We start from the raw sequence: 21,902 nt of genomic DNA, 5'->3' as shown, positions 1-21,902 counted from the left end.
TAAAAATGCCATTCATTCATTCATTCATTAAGCAAACACGCCAAAGGTGATGAGAAGAGTACTTGCAAATAATTAAGCCACTGACAATCACTGCCACAGTGAGCATGGGACCCACGTCTTGACATACACTTTACTTGGCCATTGAGAGCATTAAAGCAAACACACCAAAGGTGATGGGAGGAATTCTTTCACATAGTATAACTATTGGCAATCACTCTGGGAAGCATTACAGCCCACATTGTTTTTCTATCCCACCGTGCCACCTCAGAATATACCCAGACATATGCAAATCCACCTTGGTCATGCTAAAATAAGTACAGTCCATCCCGAACTGCCAACACAAGCAGGATTTGATGCAAAGCCCAAGTAGTCAAGAGTATTCCCAGATGTTGGTTCTGTTTACTGCTTATGAGGAAATGTTTGATGACCCTCAGGTTTATCTACTGTCAACATGTAAGTCAATATTAAAAATAAATGCTAATGGCCACAGTGCCAAAATGTCAGCACTCCCCACACCCAGCGGAAAGCCACCTTCCGGCTCCATTCCTCACATCAAAGTGACATCAAAGTGACGTGAGGAATGGAGCCTGAAGGTTGAACTTTGAGATTGTCTTATTACTGCGAGGGATCTTACTACCCACAATCTAACTACGGAGGTTTGTGCTCGCACTCTTGGTCGTACAGGTTCTCGTAAATTAAAGCTCCGTCGCGCCATCTCTCTTGGACTGTACAGCCTTATTCCACGTGCTGTTGGCCAGATTAAGTGCTGTTCTCACTGTGCGGAGGAAGACCCCACCCTAACAATAGAATCACCTTGAATGTCTAAGGGGCCGAAACATTGACAACTACCACTATTATACAAGCCCTGACGACTGAAATTCATTGTCAGTGTCTCCTAATGCTATGTGTATTTATTGGAACAGTTGACCTGTGATAGGCTGGAAAGGTCCCAATATATGAATTTGATGTATATATGTCACATTACCTCTCCCTTGTCAATTACCCTTAATCAACTCACTTTGATCCAGAACACCCCCACCCTTCCTTCCCCAACACGAGAGAACCTTTGTTACAAAGATATTGATGATTCATGATGCAAGAGCAACTGCTTTGCTTAGCTAAATCGATTACTGCTTTGAAAATATATTACATTCACTCAGGATAATGCAAAATTAGCATTATGAATACCGTTATTTCTTTTGTACTTTTAAATTGTTGCTACTGTGACCATTTGTCAATTATACTGTAATTTCGACCCAGATCTGGTAGCATTTCGGGTAACCCCATTGATACTCAACACAACTTTCTAAAAGTGGCCTTTTCAGAATTTTAATCTAAAATCCAAACTCACCATAAGTTAGGATTTTAAATTTTGATTACAGTAAACACCAAGCTTGAACAGGTGATATCTTCCCAATATGTAATTACACTTATAAATTGTAAGAAGGTAACTTAATTGTTATCTTATAGGGGATATAGGACTTGCAGTAGTGAAAAACGAATTTAGGAATTTTTTTTACTACCAGGAAATATAAAACTTGAAAGTACATGTACAGCTTTTTAAGTACACTGTACCCTGCCATTTGGCTGTCCAGGGCCTTCTTTAGGGGTGACATATTTATTAAAAAGGAAGGATAGGGTCTGGCAAATGGTATCAATAATATATATTTATATATACACATACAATATATATATATATATATATATATATATATATTCATATATATATATATATGTATACACACACACACACATATATATATATATATATATATATATATATATATATATATATATATATACATACACACACACACACACCCACACACACACACACACAAACAAAAAAAACAATGTAAAGAAATCATGTAGGGTAAAATAAATAGTTTATAAATTATGTTACTCTTCATGGACTTCAAATAGACAAAGCATTCCAATTATGAGCAAGGGGTAGACCGAAAGCCAGCACTAAGTATATGTTACGTTGGTTTAATGCTATCTTCATCAGTTGGGATACTACAAAAATAGCAAGGCTTGCAAAGATTGGAATTTTATTTTCTTTATTTTATTAATGGTAAACAGTACAGCTAAAAACACAAATATTGCCATTAGAAATCAGTGAAAGATTTTGGAATTCAAAAAATTACCTTGGACAGTGGGTGGCTGGTTTTTGAAATGGACATAACTGTTCAACAGTAGTTTCACAGGTGACTGCCTGAACTATACAAAGGAAAAAGCAATATTTAGAGTAAAATGAATAAACATTGAGTCAGACAGCAGCAGAGGTATACCAATATGCCAAGGTAATAATATCATATAGTAAGTAAAGGTTTTCATGACTACTTTTTGGACCTCATGCATGATAACTTACATGGCTGTATGCATGACTGCTTGCGTGACAAATGGCATGACATAGGGCAACTGTATTCATGACTGCTTGCGCTACATATGGAGTGACATAGGGCAACTACATGGCAGTATCTCTTATTAAGCATTAACATTTTTTCTCACACGCCCCTCAATTCAAGCTTATGCATACAGGCAGACTCAAAAACAAAGTTAAAGCACAACTCCGGTCCTCAAGAACAGCACTCAAACTAGCCACATTGCAAAAGCACACTCTCAGGGCCTGATTAAGATGGCAGTTGGATGAGCATCTGACCACCATCATTGCAGGATCAGTACCGGCTGACAGGTAGTTGGAGGTCCGCCTCCAAATTATGATCCATCTGCTAGGTTGATGGTCGGAAACATCCCCTTTTCCATTGTGGCTTGTGCTGCGGGCCTGAAAAGGGCTGCAACACAAGCTGAAGTGGAAAAGGGGATGTTTTGAAACATCCATGCCCTGTTTGCCAGGCACTACATGGCGCCTGGCACAAGCGGCATGGATGTTGGGGGGCCCCTGGGCCTCATAGTGGAAACCCAGAGGCAATGTGTGCCCTGGTAGGGGCCCCCAAAGTCCCTTTTTCCCTCAGACTTTCTATGCCGGTTGGACAGCCATGGAAAGGCTTTTGGAAAGAGACATCGTAATCCCTACAGTGGTACCTGAGCAGGCACTGTCCCTATTGTGGGGAATACGATCTGACCAACAGTGTTCTTGAGCCTCTTGGAAGTGCTGGTCGATCCCTCTGACCGAAGTGGTCCGACCAACCACATCATAATGCAGTGGTCTGACTGCTCTGCTGGATGTCAGTGGGACAGCCACCAACGGCCTGTTGATGGTGGTCCCACCGACAGCCTAATTGGCCCATCAGGCCCATAATAGGAAAACATATACAAAAGCACTTACAGTGCAATACAGTGAATGTACTTTCAACATATTTCTGCATTAAAACAGACACTGACCTGATACTCTTGAAACAGTAAAGGAATTAGCGGAGCGATATTTCCTGGAAAAAAGAGAAAGACCTAAACAATTTTTATCGAAAATGTTCACTACAAAAATACCTACAAAGACCACTTCTGGATTAAGACTTTTGAAAAAATGCATTTTAAACACCTTTATTTTCTTATGTTGTGAAGATGCAGAAAAATCTAGAAGACGCATTTTTGCATTTCAAACCATAAACTTATTTATCACATTGAAACATCAATCTAACCATAAGTATAGGTGATTTTTTGACAAAAACTCGATTACGTTAGTAAATGTAATTGGAATTACAGCAATCTGCTGGTTTGGGAAAGGAGAGAAACATCTCAGTTCTGACTTTAGCTGTGAAACAATGTTCAGTAGAATTTTGAATAGTCTGGGGTATAAGTAAATCGTGTGAGGTACTGTGTAGCATGCTTCAACAAATCTCAACATGACTATAGACACAAATAAGCCACTAGCAACTATACAGTAAAATATGCCATAAGCAAAATATACCAGCAACAGAAAATACAATGAGACATCAGTCGGTAGGTGCTTTATTATGGACTGATAATATTTACACTTCAAGGAGAAAGAAGAAGGATATAACAGTAAAGTAATCAGATGACTGATCAGGATGAACTAGGGTTGCCTCAAACGTTTTGGGGATTTAGGTTGATTTATATAAAATATACTTTTCTGAGGGTAAACGCGGATTCATTTGGCATTAAAGCTTCTTATTAAAATAGTGTCAAATAACATTTTTATTATTCACCTTTATGCTTTTCTTTTAATTGATATACAATCTATATCTTGTGCACTCACAGCGACACCTATACGCATATACATATACTAAATGCACTGTCTCTAAGAAATTGGAGTATTAGTTGTGGGTGGGTGAGAACAATTCTCAAATAATATTTACAATACCTGCCTGCATGTACCACCAATTTGACTAAATAAACCTGTGCTTAACTCTCAGGTAGCTCAGTACAAAAGCAGTCAGGCTTAACTTAGAGACAATGTGTAAAGTAAATATGTAGTACTCAAACAGTAATAATGTAAAAACATAGCACACTAAAAACCTTAAACCAATAAAAATAAAAGGTAAATTCTGGTTGCACTACACTGGGTCAAGGTCAAAAGTTAAGACCAACTGTGATGTAGCGTAAGTTGGATACAATGACCAGGTTCATCCCGGAGGAAAGTTTTACCTTGTGACTTTTAGAAATTGAATTACTGGTTGTCTGGGGTGTGAGCTCTGTTCAAGTAGCAACCACAATCCTAGTCAGGTAAGGCACAACCAAATCACAAATTAAACTGTGCTCAACCCCCTGGTAGCTTGGCACAGAAGAGTCAGGCTTAACTTAGAGACAATGTGTAAAGTGTTTCTGCAATACTTCAAACAGTAAAAGAGTGAAAATACCACACAAAATGATCAAACGTTAGTTTAATAAATAAAATAAACCCAAAATGATAAAAATGTAATTAGTGAAACCAGTGATATTAAATTTTAAAGTTTAAGGTCAAAATAGCACCTAAAAAGTGCAAAGCGCCCATTGGGGATATTTAGTCATACCGGACCAGGACAAAGTCACAAGTTTCGGCTGACCACGATAGAACACGGAGCGGCTACAAGGGCCCAGTTAGGCCCACTGTACAAAGTACCTAACTTTCTGGTTGTGGAGCATTGCATGGATCTGCATCAAAGATGTGCCAGTCAGCTAAAGCAATGCATCAGCTCAGAGATTCAGCGATGTGGGGGTGTAAGGTTCTGTTGCGTAGTCATCAAGGATTCAGTCTATGGGGCTTACGATGCAAAGTCCTGGTGTCTGGAATGCAGTGCACAGCTGGCAATGCATTGGTTCAGAGGAGCTGTGAGGCTGCGATGTATAGTCCAGCAGCATTGAGGCTGCCATCGACTAATTCAAGTTCAAATACTTTTTTCGGCTTTCTTTCAGACACCATAAAAGTAACACTTCAAAATACAGCACAGTCAATAACTTAAAAACAATTAATCAAATACAGTGTTTAACAATGATAGAAACGATTTAGAGGCGGCAGTAATACGAAAAGAGGAGGAAGCTATAATGACCATTAATAAAAACCGTTAAAACACAATCATTTTAAAAATGCAAACATTTCCTGTAGTTCATTGCACATTTTAGGAAACCGGCTACAAACGGGATACAGTCAGGTTTAAGCAGTTGCAAATAAAACAGAGCGGGACGTACTTGCACAAAATGTAACTTTTTTAACAAAGATTTCAGATAGATATTCCTGGGCATTTCATAATATTTACAGAAAAACATAAAGTGAAGCAGGTCCTGTGGAGACTTAGAGTCGCAGCCACAGGATGCCAACACGCTCCCTTTATGACTGCCTCTTGGAACTGCCAATAAGAAGTGAAAAAGGTTTAATCTAAACCGTATTAATAGAAATCGCTCATATGCAGGCAACGGCCACAATAGACACGGCTCTAAATCTAGGGTGGATGTGAGTATCAAATGTGTCCTCACACTAGGTTTCAACAGTTCTTTTTCTTCTCTTTCCATTTTCCTAATTTGTGTGAAGGAATGCTTTACGAGCGCAACGTCCAATCTATTAATACCTTCAGGATTTAGAAACAAGTCGAAGCTTCCCAACTCATAAAAACGGGTTTTTAAATATTTGAACCAGGGAATATTTATCATATGGTCAAGACTCAGTGCCTCTCTACGGATATTATGGGTAAGGATTAAGTGCTTGTTGAGTCAGCATTGCAACCAAAAAGTAAGCGGACGTAAGGCCAAAATATCACTTAAATAGGGCAAGCCGGTTTCTTCGTGGACAGATTCGCGGTCCCCTTTGGGACGCTCAATAGTTGTTTTAGAAAGTTGTTTTCCGTCACCTGAAGACCCTCAAGCCTACAATATCCCTATAGATCGCTACCATAGCTTGCCATGGATATACACTTTGCCCGATACATTTTCAGCATCGCTGCCACTGGTCAATTACCCATTTTGACAGCAAAGCCAAAAAGTACCTCATCTGCCCAGGTTACCGGACCCTTTATTTTGTTTAAAAGTGCAGCCCAGTTAAGCGGATGATCTAGCAGGACACCCAGATAGGAGAATGTTACGGAATTCGGCACCCTCACTCCGTTCACCACAAAAGAATGCTCTCTTTTAGGACGTGGCCCTACGTGCATCACGTATGATTTAGTGTTATTTTATGGACAGGTCACGCTTGTCCATAAAACCATGAAAAGCATCAAGTAGAGTTTGGAGCCCTTTGGGGGTTCGTGCCAAGAGGACTGCGTCGTCCGCATAAAGGAAGACGGGCAGTCCTCGCTTACCCACATACAGAAAATCGGCCCCAGTTTCTATCAAGGAACCTTCCAAATCATTAATGTATAGATTAAAAAGGAAGGGGGCTAGTGTGCTCCCCTGCCTGACCCCCTTTCGATGTCAAAGTTCCTAGATACCTTCAGGTCATTGGAATATCTAAAGTTGGCCTTAGTGTCTCTGTGAAGGTCCCTCAAGAAGTCAACCAGGGCGCGCTCCACCCCCATGGCCTCCATGGTCCACCACAGCCTTCCCGGATTAACACAATCAAAGGTGGATGAGAGGTCCATGAAGGCCATGTAGACGGAACCAGAGCGAGCCATGGTGTACTTCCCTATGATGGAGTAGAGGTTTAAAGACTGGGCCATAGTAAAGTATCCAGGGCGGAACCCATACACTCATCGAGTACAAATGGGAGGGTTTGGACTGGTGATACGTCGCGCTGTTGGTGATGCGTTGGTTATGAAGACTGCAGGGGCAATGCAAGGCTTTAAGATGGGTCCAATCCTACCATAACATTTGTAAAGAGTACATTCACCCAGAAGGGTATCTTGGCGCTAAATAACATATGTTCTTTGTTACTCGACTCAATGGTACTCATTTTATCAACCTCAGAAAGATGAAAGTCTGAGTGGACCTGCCGGGATTTGAACCTGTGACCAAAAGGTCAAACACAGCCCCTACAGCAGGCATATTAGTTCACTAAGCCACCAGCGGTGAGGCGTCAGTTCTGCTCGAAGATGTGCCACTCAGCTGACAAGATGCATTGGTTTGCTCTGGGATGCACCGCTCAGAAGAGGAGATGCATCTGTTCCGCAAGCATCATTGGCCCACTTCCAAGGGTCCAGGACTGGGGTGGCACCACTTGCCGGGGTAGACTCATGGATGGCATAGTCCAGATATAGAAGCAAAGTTATTGGAAGCCGGTTATGTCCCTGAGGCTTCAGATCAGAAGGCCAGCCAACTAGCCCGCTGGGTTGTGGGTTCAAGAAATGCAGGTCCAGTGCTACTCATTCAGGCAAGAGGGAACCAGGTCAGCACAGCAAACCAGAAATCTAGCAGACTGGTATCAATCAATCAAGCAATCATTTGTTAAGCGTGACTACTCACCTGTAAGGGTCTCAAGCCGATAGGGGTGACGGGAGTTAGTCCTTCAGCAGCACAACACTCCTTCTTCCTGACAGAGTATTCACAGGTTCAGAACTGTACTGAAGTGGTGGCATCTGAGGCTCTTCTTTTATGTACAGTTTTGCCTTTGAAGTGGGGAGAAGCTACTAGAGGCATGCCTTTGAAGTGTGCAGATGCCCTGCCTTTCCTTCCCTTGCTCCAAACCTACTATAGGGGGTACCCTTTGTGTGGAGACAGAACACAGTCTATTCAGGTGTAAGTGAGACTGGGTCCAGCTCCTCCCTCCCATCCTGTAAGGATGCTCCTAAGCTCCCATTGTGTGGCTGTCGAGAAGGAATATACAAAGCCCAACTGCCAACTATTCCCAGTCATATAACCAGAGACAGTCTGCATGCACCAAATGACTAAGACAAGAAAATACAAACTTTCTAAAAGTGCTAACATGTTTAGAGGGGTTAGGGCCTTTATTGGCAACTAGATTGAGCCATATTGTGCTAAATGAAAGGATTATTCTAGCTCTCTCTTTTTGTGATGTTCTCCACTTATACAGACTAAGACTAATTTAAAATGTTCTGGCTTTTGTGTTAATTGCCCTTAGCTTTTTACATTTTCAATAATTTACCATTCTCTTTTTTTCAGAGAAAGGAAGGGAGACCACACTCATTTGTTTCAATACATACATACACATTTGTGGTGTTGCGAATCAACAGCAGTTATGACAAACTTTCTGAATGACAATAATAACCAAACTTCAGACAAATGATGAAACATAAAAAATAGCAATCCATATATCAACTTGATCACAGGAATGGATCACAGAAATGAACCAGTCGGCTATTTGCATAATCTAGCAGCAGTTGCCATAATTTTTTTTGTCAAGGATTTATCTATTATGCTGCTATTAACTCATGGGAACTGATATCTTTGTCCCTAGAGTTCAGAGTTCTTAATCATTCCCCTACATGATGCTAATGGTGAGCTTGTGTTTCCCAAGATGTCTAAAGGTGCAGAAGCGTTTTGTACACCATTGTCATTCTTGGGGTTCTCCTCAGGACTTTGACTGGATTTATTCTGCTCTATTCTCGGACTCTTATAATGAACGCTGTGAAATTTTAAATATGCCAACTCCAATGCTATCCTATGGGCGATATAGACCTTCAAGTAATGAAAAACAAATGTAGGACTTTTTCACTACCAGGACATGTAAAAGTCAAAAGTACATGTACCAACTTTTAAATACACTGCACCCTGCCCTTTGGCTGTCAAGGGCCTTCTTTAAGGGTGACTTATATGTATTAACAAACATATGTGTTGTTTTTAAAACCGATCAATAAAAGGCATCGTCATTTACAATACCGCTAGCTTAAACTCACAACTGCGAGACCCATTGCATTGCAAACGCGAGCTATAAAAGTTTAAAAAAGCATTAGGAGAGAGCATGTGCTGCCTGCAACAGCAGGCAGGACAAAGCTATTTGAGAAAATAGTACTCCGAGGCTGTAATTATAGCCCACCAAGCAACCACACACGTAAAAGAGGGTGTCGCAATGGGAGGTTACAAACTGAGACAAAGTGGTACTAAGGCGGGACTACTAAGCCTATTTACCTATGAACAGTCACAGTTTACAGTGGACAAGGATACTAGCCAATGAAAAAGGTGGGCGGAGATTGGGCGGAGCTTTAAGTCCCTACCTCAATACAGCAAGACTCACAGAGCAGTGCATGTGCTGTTTAGGCTTGACCTAAAAAGTCAGCGCTGCAAAAGGGCAAATGTAATGTACCTGGATTTCCAACATATTTTATAGCACTTAAAATTGGATATATGTAAAATGTTATGGTTCACTTACATCATGGAGTGGATGAGAATGTATTGCAACACACCTATAAAATATTTCATTATGATCAGGGAAATATATTGCTGTTAAAGGTATTTCAAACATTAAGGTGTAGTGTGTTATGGCGCACTAACAGCCTGGAGCGGGTGATGATTTATCGCACGCACGCAGAAAATAAATGAATCCATTATGTTTGTGGAAATAGGTGGCTGTCAAACTTACCACAAATATAAATCCAAATCCATTATGGTCAGTGAAGCAGGAGAGTGTGTCTTATTGCAATTACACATGGAGATCCATTGCAAATGGAAAAGATAATTTATTACAGTTAGGGAAGTATGAGAGTGTGTTTTACACTAAGACCCCGGCTGCGATCCAAACTTTACAGAAACACAAAACAAAATGCCTTAGATTCTGGTGCACTTGGACTCTGTTTCTGATGAAAACATAACACAAAGACCACATAAAAAGTAATTTGTGGGTGAATTTGGATACATTTATGAATGGAAGCGATGTGAAAACTTACAGGTCAAACAAAAGATAAAAGTAGTTTGCTCTAAAACTCACTGCAAAAAAACTTCAAATCCATTACAGTTGGAAGAGCATATCATGATGCAGGAAGAACCAGGGTCAAAGCAAAAGTCAAGCACACTACAAACTCAAATGCATTAAACACCCCTAAAAAAATCTTATCCGTTATGTTCATGGAAATAGATTGCTGCAAAAGTTACAGCAAATATAAAACAAATTCCTTTACTGTTGTGGAAGGGGGTCAGTAAAAGATGGTTCAGGGAAGTGTGTTGTTCTAATGCCTTCAAAACCACAAAAAATATAAAGGGAGTGGCTTGCACAAAAGATGTGCTCCACGTGTGATTAATCTATTTACCAGCATTGCATTGCTAAACAGAACTAAGCCCGTTAAATACAATGAAAACGCGTGCTCAATCGGCTAAAAATATTGTAGATACATTGGCAACATATTTTACACTTTGTTGAATTTTAGAGTCGTTTTGCAGGTAAAACTGCACCTAGAAAGTGTGCCAAAGACAAGTACCCAACACAAATGTTCCTATGAAATACACCAAACAACTAGGATTTTTTTTGTAGTCGGCAACTGTTTTAGTGTTCACAACTGAAAATTGGAAGAAAAAACAACATTTTGCAATGGTTATTTTTCTTTGTATTCTTTTAATTGTAAAGTGTTCCTATTTCCAATCTTACAGTAAAAGAAGCAGAGAAAGAAATTAGACCACTGACTGGGATTTCTCACGGGAGAGTAAAGTGTAACCGCATGTGGTTAAAAGCTCGTATTGTTTAGTGTATTGGTGCTGATCCCAGATTGACAAAAGATGTTGATGCAGATAATGATGAGAGGCGGTCTGATGGGATGCCAAATTCACTGCTTGAGGGGATGTTTTGCAAAACAAAACAAATAATGGCTTAAGTATGCAGTTATCTGTTTTGCCTACCTGACGGACCATCCATAAGTACATGATTATATTTTTAAATCATTGTTGCTACACTGTATGTCTCTAAACATAATGTCTTACAGTGGGGGAAGTGAGAAAGCGTTACTCCCTTATCGACTCCTAACAGACATATTTGCTGCTGTGCATTGTGATGGTGCAATTAAGCCCTAGAATAGGTAAACAGTCAGCACATAGAGCAAATCAAACTTTAAAAATTACTTTTAGCCTGGGGAAGTATTTTTCTGTTATGGTAGCAGAACCACAAAAATAGAAAAGGAGTGCTCCTATAGAGCAAATGTATTTCACCTGTATTTCCATTATGTTTTTATCACATTCTAAATCTTATACATTTAGTATGTCATGCTGCACTAATGTCGAGCTGAGGGTGAAAATATATCACACAAACACCCCTAAAATGATTATAGTGATCATTTTTATGTAAATAGGTTGCTGTAAAAGTTACAACAAAAATAAAACCCATTCCTTTTCTGTTGTGAAAGCGGGGCAGCTTGACAGAGATGGTTTGGGGAAGTGCGTTGCTGTTATGGCACCATAAACACAAAAAATATAAAGGTGAGAGCTGTTGTAGAGCAAATATATATTGCCTGCATTAGCAATATATTTTATCACATTATAAATTTGATAGCTATTGCTGTCATGGTGCACTAACATCCCTTTGCGGGAGAAAATTTAAAACACACAACTCTAAAAACAATCTACATTATCTTCATAAAAATAGGTTGCTGTAAACGTTATGGCAAGTATAAAATAAAATCCCTTAATGTAGTGGAAGAGGGTGAGCGTGTCATGATGCAGTTAGAAACGGAGACCCACTGTAAACAGAAACTAAAATACATTGTAGTCAGGGAAGCATGAGAGAGGGTATTGTCATAGTAAGTCCCTGGGTTTTATCAAACATGCAGTTATACCCCATGGCCGTTCTAAACTTAATGAAAATTCAAATGAAAATGCATTATGAACAGGGAATTTGCAGAAAGGTATAAACTGGAGTGCATGGTCAATTGAAGCCGAACACGCAAAATGGAGAATACACGCCACATAACACTCCGATTATCCAGGAGTTCCAGCTCTCATGCAACAAAGCTCGCTCTGCCCTCTGACAAAAGAAAAAAAAAGCGTGGCCACACGGCTGTAAAAGTAAAAGCAACTGCAAATTGTCCGATAGCACACTGCGCACCACTGCTTGCACCCGCAAGGTGGATGCCTGGGGTGCACGAGCTGCTGAAAAGTGCAGACCAATTCCTAAAGGTCTTTTCCCTGAGCAGCGCTTGCGCGCTGCCTAGGTGAGACCTAAAAAGGAAGGTTTGGGCCTCGCAAAAAAATGGCACACTAAGCAGCACACATGTTTAAATGGCTATAAAGTGGGTGACAATCATTGCTGCGGGCCCACTAGTAGCATATAATTTACAGGCCCTGGGCACTTATAGTATCACTCTTCTAAGAACTCATAATAAGCAAATTAAATATGCCAAATGGGTATGAGCCAGTATTACCATGTTTAGAGAAAAGAGAGAGCATGCACTTTAGCACTGGTTAGCAGTGGTAAAGTGTGCAGAATACTAAGGGCAGCAAAAATGAAGTCAGCAAAAAACGGAGGTCTGAAGGCAAAGGTTAAGGAGGAAACCATGATAAGGATTCTAAGTCTAACATGACTTATAAACTCCTCAGGAGAAAGAGTGGCCATCGCCAGGTCTTTCGCAGGGCAAGCTGCAACATGGATCTAAAGCGAGGCTCAATGACAGAGGGCTGGTAAAGAATGGGCTCTGTTGAAGTCTACAACAAAGGTGGGAAAGGGCCTACAGGTGATGTCCATGCCCAGGATGGCCTCAACGTCAATCAACTTTGGTCGCAGTGAAGCCTTCTGGGTTCGCAAGTCAGATCTCCTTCAGTAGGGCAAACCACAAGCAGAGACTAACTGGTGATTTGACATCAACGGCTTCTACAGTGACCTTGGTCTTTCAAGAAGAAAGTTAGCAAAGCGTTTTATGTTCGAGCTCTTTCAGAGTGTGCAGGACGAGTACACTATAACATTAGCTAAGGCAACTCTGGAGGTTAGGACTCACTCCAACAGAGGTTATCAGCAGGGTCCAGGGTCGAGTCCAGTTCGGACTGGTCAGTCTTCATTCAGTAATTCAGGGCAATACTTCTGATCTTCAAAGGTCCAGGAGTGTTCTGATCGATACACAGGGATGCCACGTTTTTGCCCAGTGCAAGCTTCTAGGAAGGTGTAACTCCTGGGCACTCACCAACTTTTTGGGATACGGTTGCCAGGGTAACGCATCTCAGTTCTGCAACACTTCTTGTTTGTTTTTTCTATCTAAATTTAGTACAGCAGAATGATTCTTCCCTTATCAGAGCTCCCCGTGACCACCCTGAAGTATTGCAACCATAATGGACAACACTCCCTTTTGGCAAACTCCAAACCAATTCTAGGGTAGCTCACCGATCCCACTGGTTTATTCTAAGCTGAATAGGAAGACAAACTGAGGCAGGCCTAGGTGTAAGCTGCATCTGCCAGTGACATGGTGGGCATCATCTGAAGCTCAGTAAGGGGCCAAGCACAACCACCCAAGCTATCCTGCTCAACCAAGAAAAACACCTCTCCACAACCAAACCTTTTGTAGACCATCTGTGGGCAATAAACATAAAAATACAGGAAAGCCATTTAGGTCAGGTGATACTTGACACTAGCAGAAAAGCACATTTTGCTTATGCAGAGGAATGACATGTTTCGAAAAGTGTTACTTCTAAAATAGTAATATAAAATTACTATTAGTAAAAAAAGTATTATTACAGTGAGTCTGTGAATCATGGTTCTAGCTGCTCTAACTGAAATTCTGCATTATAAATTATTATTATATAAACCAGTGTCTTCCTATTGAAGGGCCAGCATTGCAACAGTGAAAAATGACTTTGTGGATTTTTTAATGTCGACACAAGTAAAACTTTAAATATACATATTCTACTTTTTAAATTCCATGCCTCTGCCCAATGGGCACTTCGGGCCTGGCTGAGGGATGACATAAATATTGAAAAAGGAAAGCTTAGGCCTGGCAAACATGTTTGGTGGTTGACACAATGAGTACTGCAGGTCACGAGTAGCATTTAGTTTACAGGCCCTGCAAACATGTAGCACATTGACTTAAAAGTGAATTAAATGTGCCACTTAGGTGAATGACAATATTTTACCATGTTTAAAGGGGAAATGGCAAGCACTTTTTCCACTGGCTAGGAGGAGTAAAGTGGGCAGAGTCCTATGGCCAAAAAAAATGGGTTCAGTTAAAGAAGGCAAAAATCTGGGGGAATACCACACAAAAGATTGTCATACCCAACACTATCCAATAAACATAAAGCATCTTGTCATTGGAATTCCTCAGAAACGGTCAACTCTTATTTCACACGGGTTACTTGGTTGGACATACTTGCGGTCTAAACATGACTTCATACTCCTCTCTTTACAGTGAAGGACAAAAGTGACTTACATAGAGTTACAAGGCGTATAAATTTACAGTCTATGATGCTCAAGTATACATTTCTCCAAAGACGCAGAATAGGAAATACCCTTTTACATTTAAGGTTCTATGTCTATATTTTTAAATAAAAAAAACATGGAGTGGACCACTATTTTCAGACCACGTTGTAGTATTACATGGTCTAACTTGATAAGAAGGCTCTGAATTCTATAATGTGTATGGTACATTAGAGAGAATACTAGCCAGGATACCCAACGTGGAGAATAATCGGAATTGCAGCACATAGGTGGTAACAGAGTGGGTTCTAGACCCTTCACAGTCGATCTAGTAATAGGGAGATCGCCTTATCAGCACAGACATTCACGAGAGGTCTCTGTTGCTGTAGAAGTCTTCTGAGCAAAATAAACACGATATACTCTTCCAGTTATCCTGGTCGTATATACACATTTTTAATTGCTCCATTATTAATTAATGGCGAAAACGGGACTATTATCAAAATAAAATGTGTATCATCAAAATACAGCACAACTGCAGAGTCAATCAGTTTTCACAGATTAACAAATATAATATAATATAAGACTTCTACAGTAAATAACTTTCAGAAAAACTAACCATATTAATTATATTCAAATACACTTACCCAATTGACTGTATTCCATTTCTAAATGATTTGATAAAGTAATTTGTCTTTCCTTGCCTAGTGACGTCTACCCATCCGCCATCATTGTCCAGAATGCCATGATGGATCGCAGCTCTGCAAATGCTGGATTGCTGAATGAAAACAGAAGATAAATAATATTAGGCCACGGCCGATAGTCAGCACCTTCACGTGACAATCTGCTGAAGTAGATAGACACAGTGACCTAGAAGAACGCAATCCGGATACAAAGGCACTGTGCAGCTTAGGTGTATCATTTCATGAAATGGAACCTTCATTTCAAACACATATGTGCACATCGAAATGCACCACAAGCATCTCCAGCATCCCTAGTGTTAAACAACCAAGGACTCGTATTGACTCCATGATCACAAAGTGATCAGCAGGCCGCTGAAGAAGCAGGCTCTGAATTTGCTCTATTGGCTTGGAGACAGGATACTAACCATGGATTTCCACTCCAAGGACATCTCATGGTAGCATATATCTTTGAAATACTTCAATATTAATGAAACATCGTAAGGCTATTACTTAAATCAGAGTCTAATCATGAAAAAATAATTTACCATTTCAAAATGTACACTGCCAATAACCTTGGCTCTGCTGTCCAGGCAGCCAGCTGGACACTCGTATCTAGAAAGGAAACGAAATTATCGTGAGAACCGCATTAGAAAATATGAGATACTTCTTAATTCTGGGCAAGTTTAAATAAAGAGTGGAGAAATAGAGCTTTTACCTGTTACATGTTGTTCCTTTGCACTGGTCTCTCAGTCGTATCTCACATGAGACAATCTGAGCTGAAAAAAGCAAGCATTAAATTAACTTTATGTATGTTGATGTTAAAATAAGCATTTTCAATACAAGCTGTCAGGACAGTTCCCCGGGCCATTTTTTTACTGAAGTGCAAATAGAGCATATACTTCCTGCCAACTCAAGTAGCCAAGTACCGCCTCGTTAGGTTTTGATTTTCAGGGCGTAGAGAGGTTGAACGGCTTATTTAAAAGGGGGAGTGAAGTGTTGAACATGCAAATGAGCAAGTGCTCCTTTCATAAATTTAAATTATGTCCAAGCAGTTCTATTCTTGATTGAATTATAGAGGAAGGGGGAATCACAGGGGAGACAGCAGTCCAGACTATCACTATCCTACCTTTGGGGCGGGATGCAAATAATGCATGGGGAGGGGTTGTGGTCGCCAGCCTAGGCACCCAACCTCATTTCTATCCAAATACTCTCAAGCACACTACAAATGAGACTGGTGGCAGCTGTATGTCCAAGCATGATATACTACACTCATTTATAAGGGAGAGCCAGTAGGTATTCCTACTACTACGGCTCACGTAAAAAGAGCTGCAGCTCATATCTAGAATCCGCTGCCTTCATCTTTTAGGAGTGTCATGGCCTAGTCATGGAGGAGTGATAGTCAGCCACATTGAAATTCACCCATTGTTGCACTACTTTTAATCACCCAACGTTTGGTGAACAATACGCAAAAATGATGTGGGACACTTGTCAGGAGAATCATAAATCGGGTATCTTGGTCAAGAAATCAGATTGGGTCTGCCAGACTCATACAATCAGGAGTATCTTGTCATGGAGATACATACAAAAGCATCAGTCATGAAGCCGGTGTCACAAGGCCGTGGTAAGACTACTTGAAATGTTGGGACAGAAAAGGGAGGTAAAACCAGCGCAAAGGGAACTTGAGTTACCACTGTACACATTACCTTCACCTGTAGGACTGCCTCCAACTCTATGAGAGAAATTAGGAGAAAGATGGAAGAAAACTGATGACAGTCAAGACAAAGACTGTAAACCATTGAATATTTTAAAACCATACATTTTCCTAAGTGATTTATGGGTTTAATCAAATTTACACAGGCATAAATGAGGGAGCGAAGACATCATAGAGACAATCACATTTTACAGAGTTTACAAAAACAGGCAAATGGTAATTGTGCCTTGTGCTAAAGCATGTAATGTTGCATTAATATAGTACTCTTTATTAGGACGTAGGTTTTATATGTCATTGTGAATTAAAAAATGGTAACCTTAATTGCGAATGCCTCAAGGCATTTGACACGCACCACACCACATATCCTATAAAACGGACTTTCCATCAACAGTATCACCACCTGAAAAGTATTCTCAATTAGTGAAGATCAATCAATCAATCAATCAATGGCATTTATAGAGCGCACTACTTACCCGTAGGGTCTCAAGGCGCGGGGGAGGGGGTGCCGCTACTGCTCGAACAGCCAGGTCTTCAGCTTCTTCCTGAAGGAGAGGTGGTCTTGGGTCAGGCGCAGGTCGGTCGGGAGGGCGTTCCAGGTCTTGGCGGCCAGGTAGGAGAAGGATCTTCCTCCTGAAGCCGCTCTTCGGATGCGGGGGACGGCGGCGAGGGCGTGGTTGGCCGATCGGAGGTGGCGTTTGGGAGCATAGAAGTTGATTCGGTTGTTGAGGTAGCTCGGTCCTTGGTCGTGTAGGGCTTTGTGTGCGTGGGTGAGGAGGCGGAAGGTGATTCTTTTGTTGACGGGGAGCCAGTGCAGGTCTCTCAGATGTCCGGAGATGTGGCTGGTTCGTGGGATGTCGAGGATGAGTCTGGCTGAGGCATTCTGGATCCGCTGGAGTCTCTTCTGAAGCTTGGCGGTGGTGCCGGCGTAGAGGGCGTTGCCGTAGTCCAGTCGACTAGTGACGAGGGCCTGGGTGACAGTCTTCCTGGTCTCGGTGGGGATCCACCGGAAGATCTTCCGTAGCATGCGTAGGATGTTGAAGCACGCCGAGGAGACGTTGTTGACTTGCCTGGTCATGGAGAGGGAGGAGTCCAGGATGAAGCCCAGGTTTCGTGCGTGGTCTGTCGGTTTGGGTGCGGGGCCGAGGGCGGGAGGCCACCAGGAGTCGTCCCAGGCGGAGGGTGAAGAGCCCAGGATGAGGACCTCCGTCTTGTCTGAGTTCAGTTTCAGGCGGCTGGTCGTCATCCACTCGGCTACCTCTTTCATCCCTTCGTGCAGGTTGGCTCTGGCGGGGTCGTTGGTCAGGGAGAGGATCAGCTGGGTGTCGTCGGCGCAGGAGATTATGCTGAGGTTGTGTTGGCGTGCGATGGCCGCGAGGGGGCTCATGTAGACGTTGAAGAGGGTGGGGCTCAGCGAGGATCCTTGAGGGACGCCGCAGATGACTTCGGTGGCCTCTGATTTGCACGGTGGTAGGCGGACTCTCTGTGTTCTTCCGTCGAGGAAGGAGATGATCCATTCCAGAGCCTTATCCTGGATACCGACGTTGCTGAGGCGCTGTACTAGGGTGCGGTGGCAGACGGTGTTGAATGCTGCGGAGAGGTCTAGGAGGATGAGGGCCGCGGTTTCTCCGTTGTCCATCAGGGCTCGGATGTCATCGGTGGCGGCGATGAGGGCGGTCTCGGTGCTGTGGTTGGCACGGAAGCCAGACTGTGAGGGGTCGAGGGATCCATTCGTCTCCAGGAAGGCGGCCAGCTGCTTGTTGACGGTCTTCTCGATGACTTTGGCTGGGAACGGGAGGAGCGAGATGGGGCGGTAATTCTTGAGTTCGGTGGGGTCCGCTGTGGGTTTCTTGAGTAGAGCGCTGAGTTCGGCGTGCTTCCAGCTCTCAGGGAAGGTGGCGGTGTCGAAGGATGTGTTGATGATGTCTCGCAGGTGGGGTGCGATGACAGCGTCGGCCTTGTTGAAGACGTGGTGAGGGCAGGGGTCGGTCGGAGATCCGGAGTGGATGGAGTTCATCGTGCGGATGGTGTCTTCGGTGCTGATCAGAGTCCAGGCGTGGAGGGTGGTGGTGGGGGGTGGTTGTTCGGTCGTGGTGTGCGTTCGTTGGTTGTTGAAGCTGTTGTGTATGTCCGCGATCTTGTTGTGGAAGTAAGAGGCGAGGGAGTTGCAGAGGTCTTGCGATGGGGTGATGTCGTTGTTTCCGGCGTTGGGGTTGGATAGCTCTTTCACGATGTTGAAGAGTTCCTTGCAGTTGTGTGCGTTGTTGTCTAGCCGGTCCTTGAATGCAGTTTTCTTGGCAGCGCGGGTCAGCTGGTGGTGCTTCCGGGTGGCAATCTTGAAGGTGGTCATGTTGTCTGGTGTTGGTTCCCTTCTCCAGACTTTCTCGAGGGCTCGGCAGTTCTTCTTGGAGCTCTTGAGTTCGTCGGTGAACCATGGGGCTTTCTTGCTGCCGGGTCTGCTAGGCGGGGTCCTCAGCGGGGCGAGCTCGTCCGCGCAGTTGCTGATCCACTTCGTGAGGTTTTCGGCGGCTTGGCTGGGGTTCGCTGAGCTGGCCGGAGGGTGCTGGCTCAGGGAGGTGGCGAGTTGGTCGGCTGTGATCTTGTTCCAGCTTCTGCGGGTGGTCTGTTGTTGGTGGTGGTGGGTCGTTGTTCTTTTGAAGGTGAAGTGGACGCAGCTGTGGTCCGTCCATTGAAGCTCTGTGGCGTGGCTGAAGGCGATGTCTGTGCTGGATGAGAAGACTGCGTCGAGTGTGTGTCCGGCGAGGTGGGTGGGGGTGGACACCAGCTGCTTGAGTCCAAGATTGGCGAGGTTGTCGAGCAGGGTGCTGGTGTTGCGGTCGTTGTTGTTCTCCAGGTGGAAGTTGAGGTCCCCCAGGAGGATGTAGTCGGCGGAGGGGAGGGCATGTGGGCTGACGAAGTCGGCGATGTCCTCGCTGAATTGGGTGCGTGGTCCCGGAGGTCGGTAGATCAGGGTGCCTCTGAGGGTGGTCTTCGGGTCGGTGTGGATCTGGAAATGCAGGTGTTCGGCGGTGGTCAGGGTGTTGTCGGTGCTGGTCGTGAGACGGATGGTGTTCCTGTGGATGATGGCGATGCCTCCTCCCATCTGGTTGGCGGTGCGATCCCTCCGGGTGATCTTGTAGCCCTCTGGGACGGCGATGGCGATGTCGGGAGCTGAAGAGGCGTTCATCCAGGTCTCCGTGAGGAAGGCAACGTCAGGAGCTGTGGTGTCGAGGAGGTTCCAGAGTTCGATGGCGTGTCTGTGGACGGAGCGGGTGTTGAGCAGGATGCACTTGAGGTGGGTGCTGCTGGTGTTCGTCTTGGGTGCTGGTGCGAGGCAGGTCCGGATGCAGGTGAACTTGCAGGCGTGGCAGCTGAAGGGTCCGTGGGTGCGTCGTGGGGTGGCTCGGTAGCATCCAGGGATTCGGCCGGTGTTGAGTGCGATGAGGGTGGCGGCGGTGTACGTCAGGCGGGTCGGTCGGGGTCCTCGTGGGCCAGGGGTCCTGGCACTGGGCGCGGTCCAGGCGCGGACGGGCGTAGAAGGGCTTACCTTTGGCGCGCCTTCGGCGCACAATCGGCGCGCCCGCTGCGCGTGACCGCTGCGCGTTCGCACGGTCGCCATATATGGCGAAGTGCGCGGGGGGCGGAGCAGCTGGGAGGCGGGAGCGGGGAGGGTACAGAAGAAAAAGGGGCGGGGTTATTGGCGGTGGCGGGAAGCGGGGAGGGAGGACGGGGGTCAGAACAAAAGGCTACACAGGAAGGAGATTACAAATTACAAAACGGACAGAGAATACAGGCCATACAGATGGGCAAAAATACAGCAATTACAAACAGGACGGCAAAAACAACAGGCAGGACGAGCGAGCACGGACCACGCCGCTCTGAGGCAGGGGGCGTGGTCACGAGACAGCAGCGAGGCAGTGGGGCACACGGGCAGGGAGACGCACGCAGCAGCTGGTGGCCGTGCGGCGCGGGGGTGTCCTAGCAACTAGGAATCTTGAGATAAACTCTGCATTCAAAAAGGACTTTGAGATAAAAAATCCAAAGCATAAAGTGGTACTTTTCCAATCCAATATTTATGCTCATTTTTTGTTTGTGCTAGTTGCAATGGAATTACAGATCTCTCGCCCTCCCTCAACTCGGAGAGTGAGGTTTTTTTTTGCCAAGAGGAAAAAGTTTGGATCATCTCAATGCAAGATGTTCTATCGGCTGCACTGTAGCACAGTGCCTCAACTCTCTGACCTGAAGAGAGTACAGTCATTTTCTCAATGTTTAGGGGAGTTTGCTTGGTTGAGGGAGTAAATTCATTATGAAATAAATTATAGATATATGCTGGAGGCAAAGGAACATAAGACCGATGATGAAAAACAATGTGCTACCCTCCCCGTTCTAATTATCTATCCCTATGCGATTTAAGTAATGTCGCAGTGGGCCTCAACCAAGAGTGAGCCCACGGGAGGTGTTTGATGCTCAATGAGGACAATCAATTTTTGTACTCTATAGGGAAGACTGGCTTCTCTTCCAGCTGATCAGGCTGAGGAGTGACTTGTGGTTGCTTGCAGATGAATGATAGTTAAGGGCTACCCACCACTTTAGTTGCACATCCTGTGGGGAGCCAGATTAATTTCCCACACATGCAAAACTCTGCAAAGTAACTTGTATGTGACGTACAAACATTTCCTATTGAGGGCATACTAAGTAGTAGCTCATGCTAGTTGAGCTATGGTGTAGGTGGAACCAGGAAACAACCCTGTGCCAGGGGAATGGTGTACATAGAAGATATGATTTGAGAGATGGAGTTGAGTTCCCTCAAAGTTGCCTTCATCTACTATAGACATGAGAATCTGCCAGCGCTGTCTTGTCTTCCTTCCTTTATTAAGCCAGTATTTTTTATGTATCTGGATTCCATGAAGAGGGC

The 21,902-nt window shown here is 43.7% G+C and overlaps 1 protein-coding gene across 1 annotated transcript in view; it reads right to left on the bottom strand.

Moving 5' to 3' along the window:
- CRISPLD1 (cysteine rich secretory protein LCCL domain containing 1) overlaps window positions 1-21,902 on the bottom strand; it is a 280,007-nt gene that overhangs the window by 111,968 nt on the left and 146,137 nt on the right. The window contains exons 8-12 of the mRNA XM_086965901.1: window positions 15,995-16,055; window positions 15,825-15,891; window positions 15,244-15,374; window positions 3,346-3,389; window positions 2,148-2,220 (exon numbers count right to left, since the gene is read on the bottom strand). Of these exons, the coding sequence (XP_086822027.1) occupies window positions 2,148-2,220; window positions 3,346-3,389; window positions 15,244-15,374; window positions 15,825-15,891; window positions 15,995-16,055 (376 nt within the window). The remainder of the gene's footprint in view (window positions 1-2,147; window positions 2,221-3,345; window positions 3,390-15,243; window positions 15,375-15,824; window positions 15,892-15,994; window positions 16,056-21,902) is intronic.

This window comes from Lissotriton vulgaris, chromosome 4_1 (assembly GCF_964263255.1).
Source record: "Lissotriton vulgaris chromosome 4_1, aLisVul1.2, whole genome shotgun sequence".
In the NCBI taxonomy this organism is placed as follows: domain Eukaryota; kingdom Metazoa; phylum Chordata; class Amphibia; order Caudata; family Salamandridae; genus Lissotriton; species Lissotriton vulgaris.
Note: the sequence above shows the minus strand (reverse complement) of the source record. Positions and strands in the feature narration are given on the sequence as shown.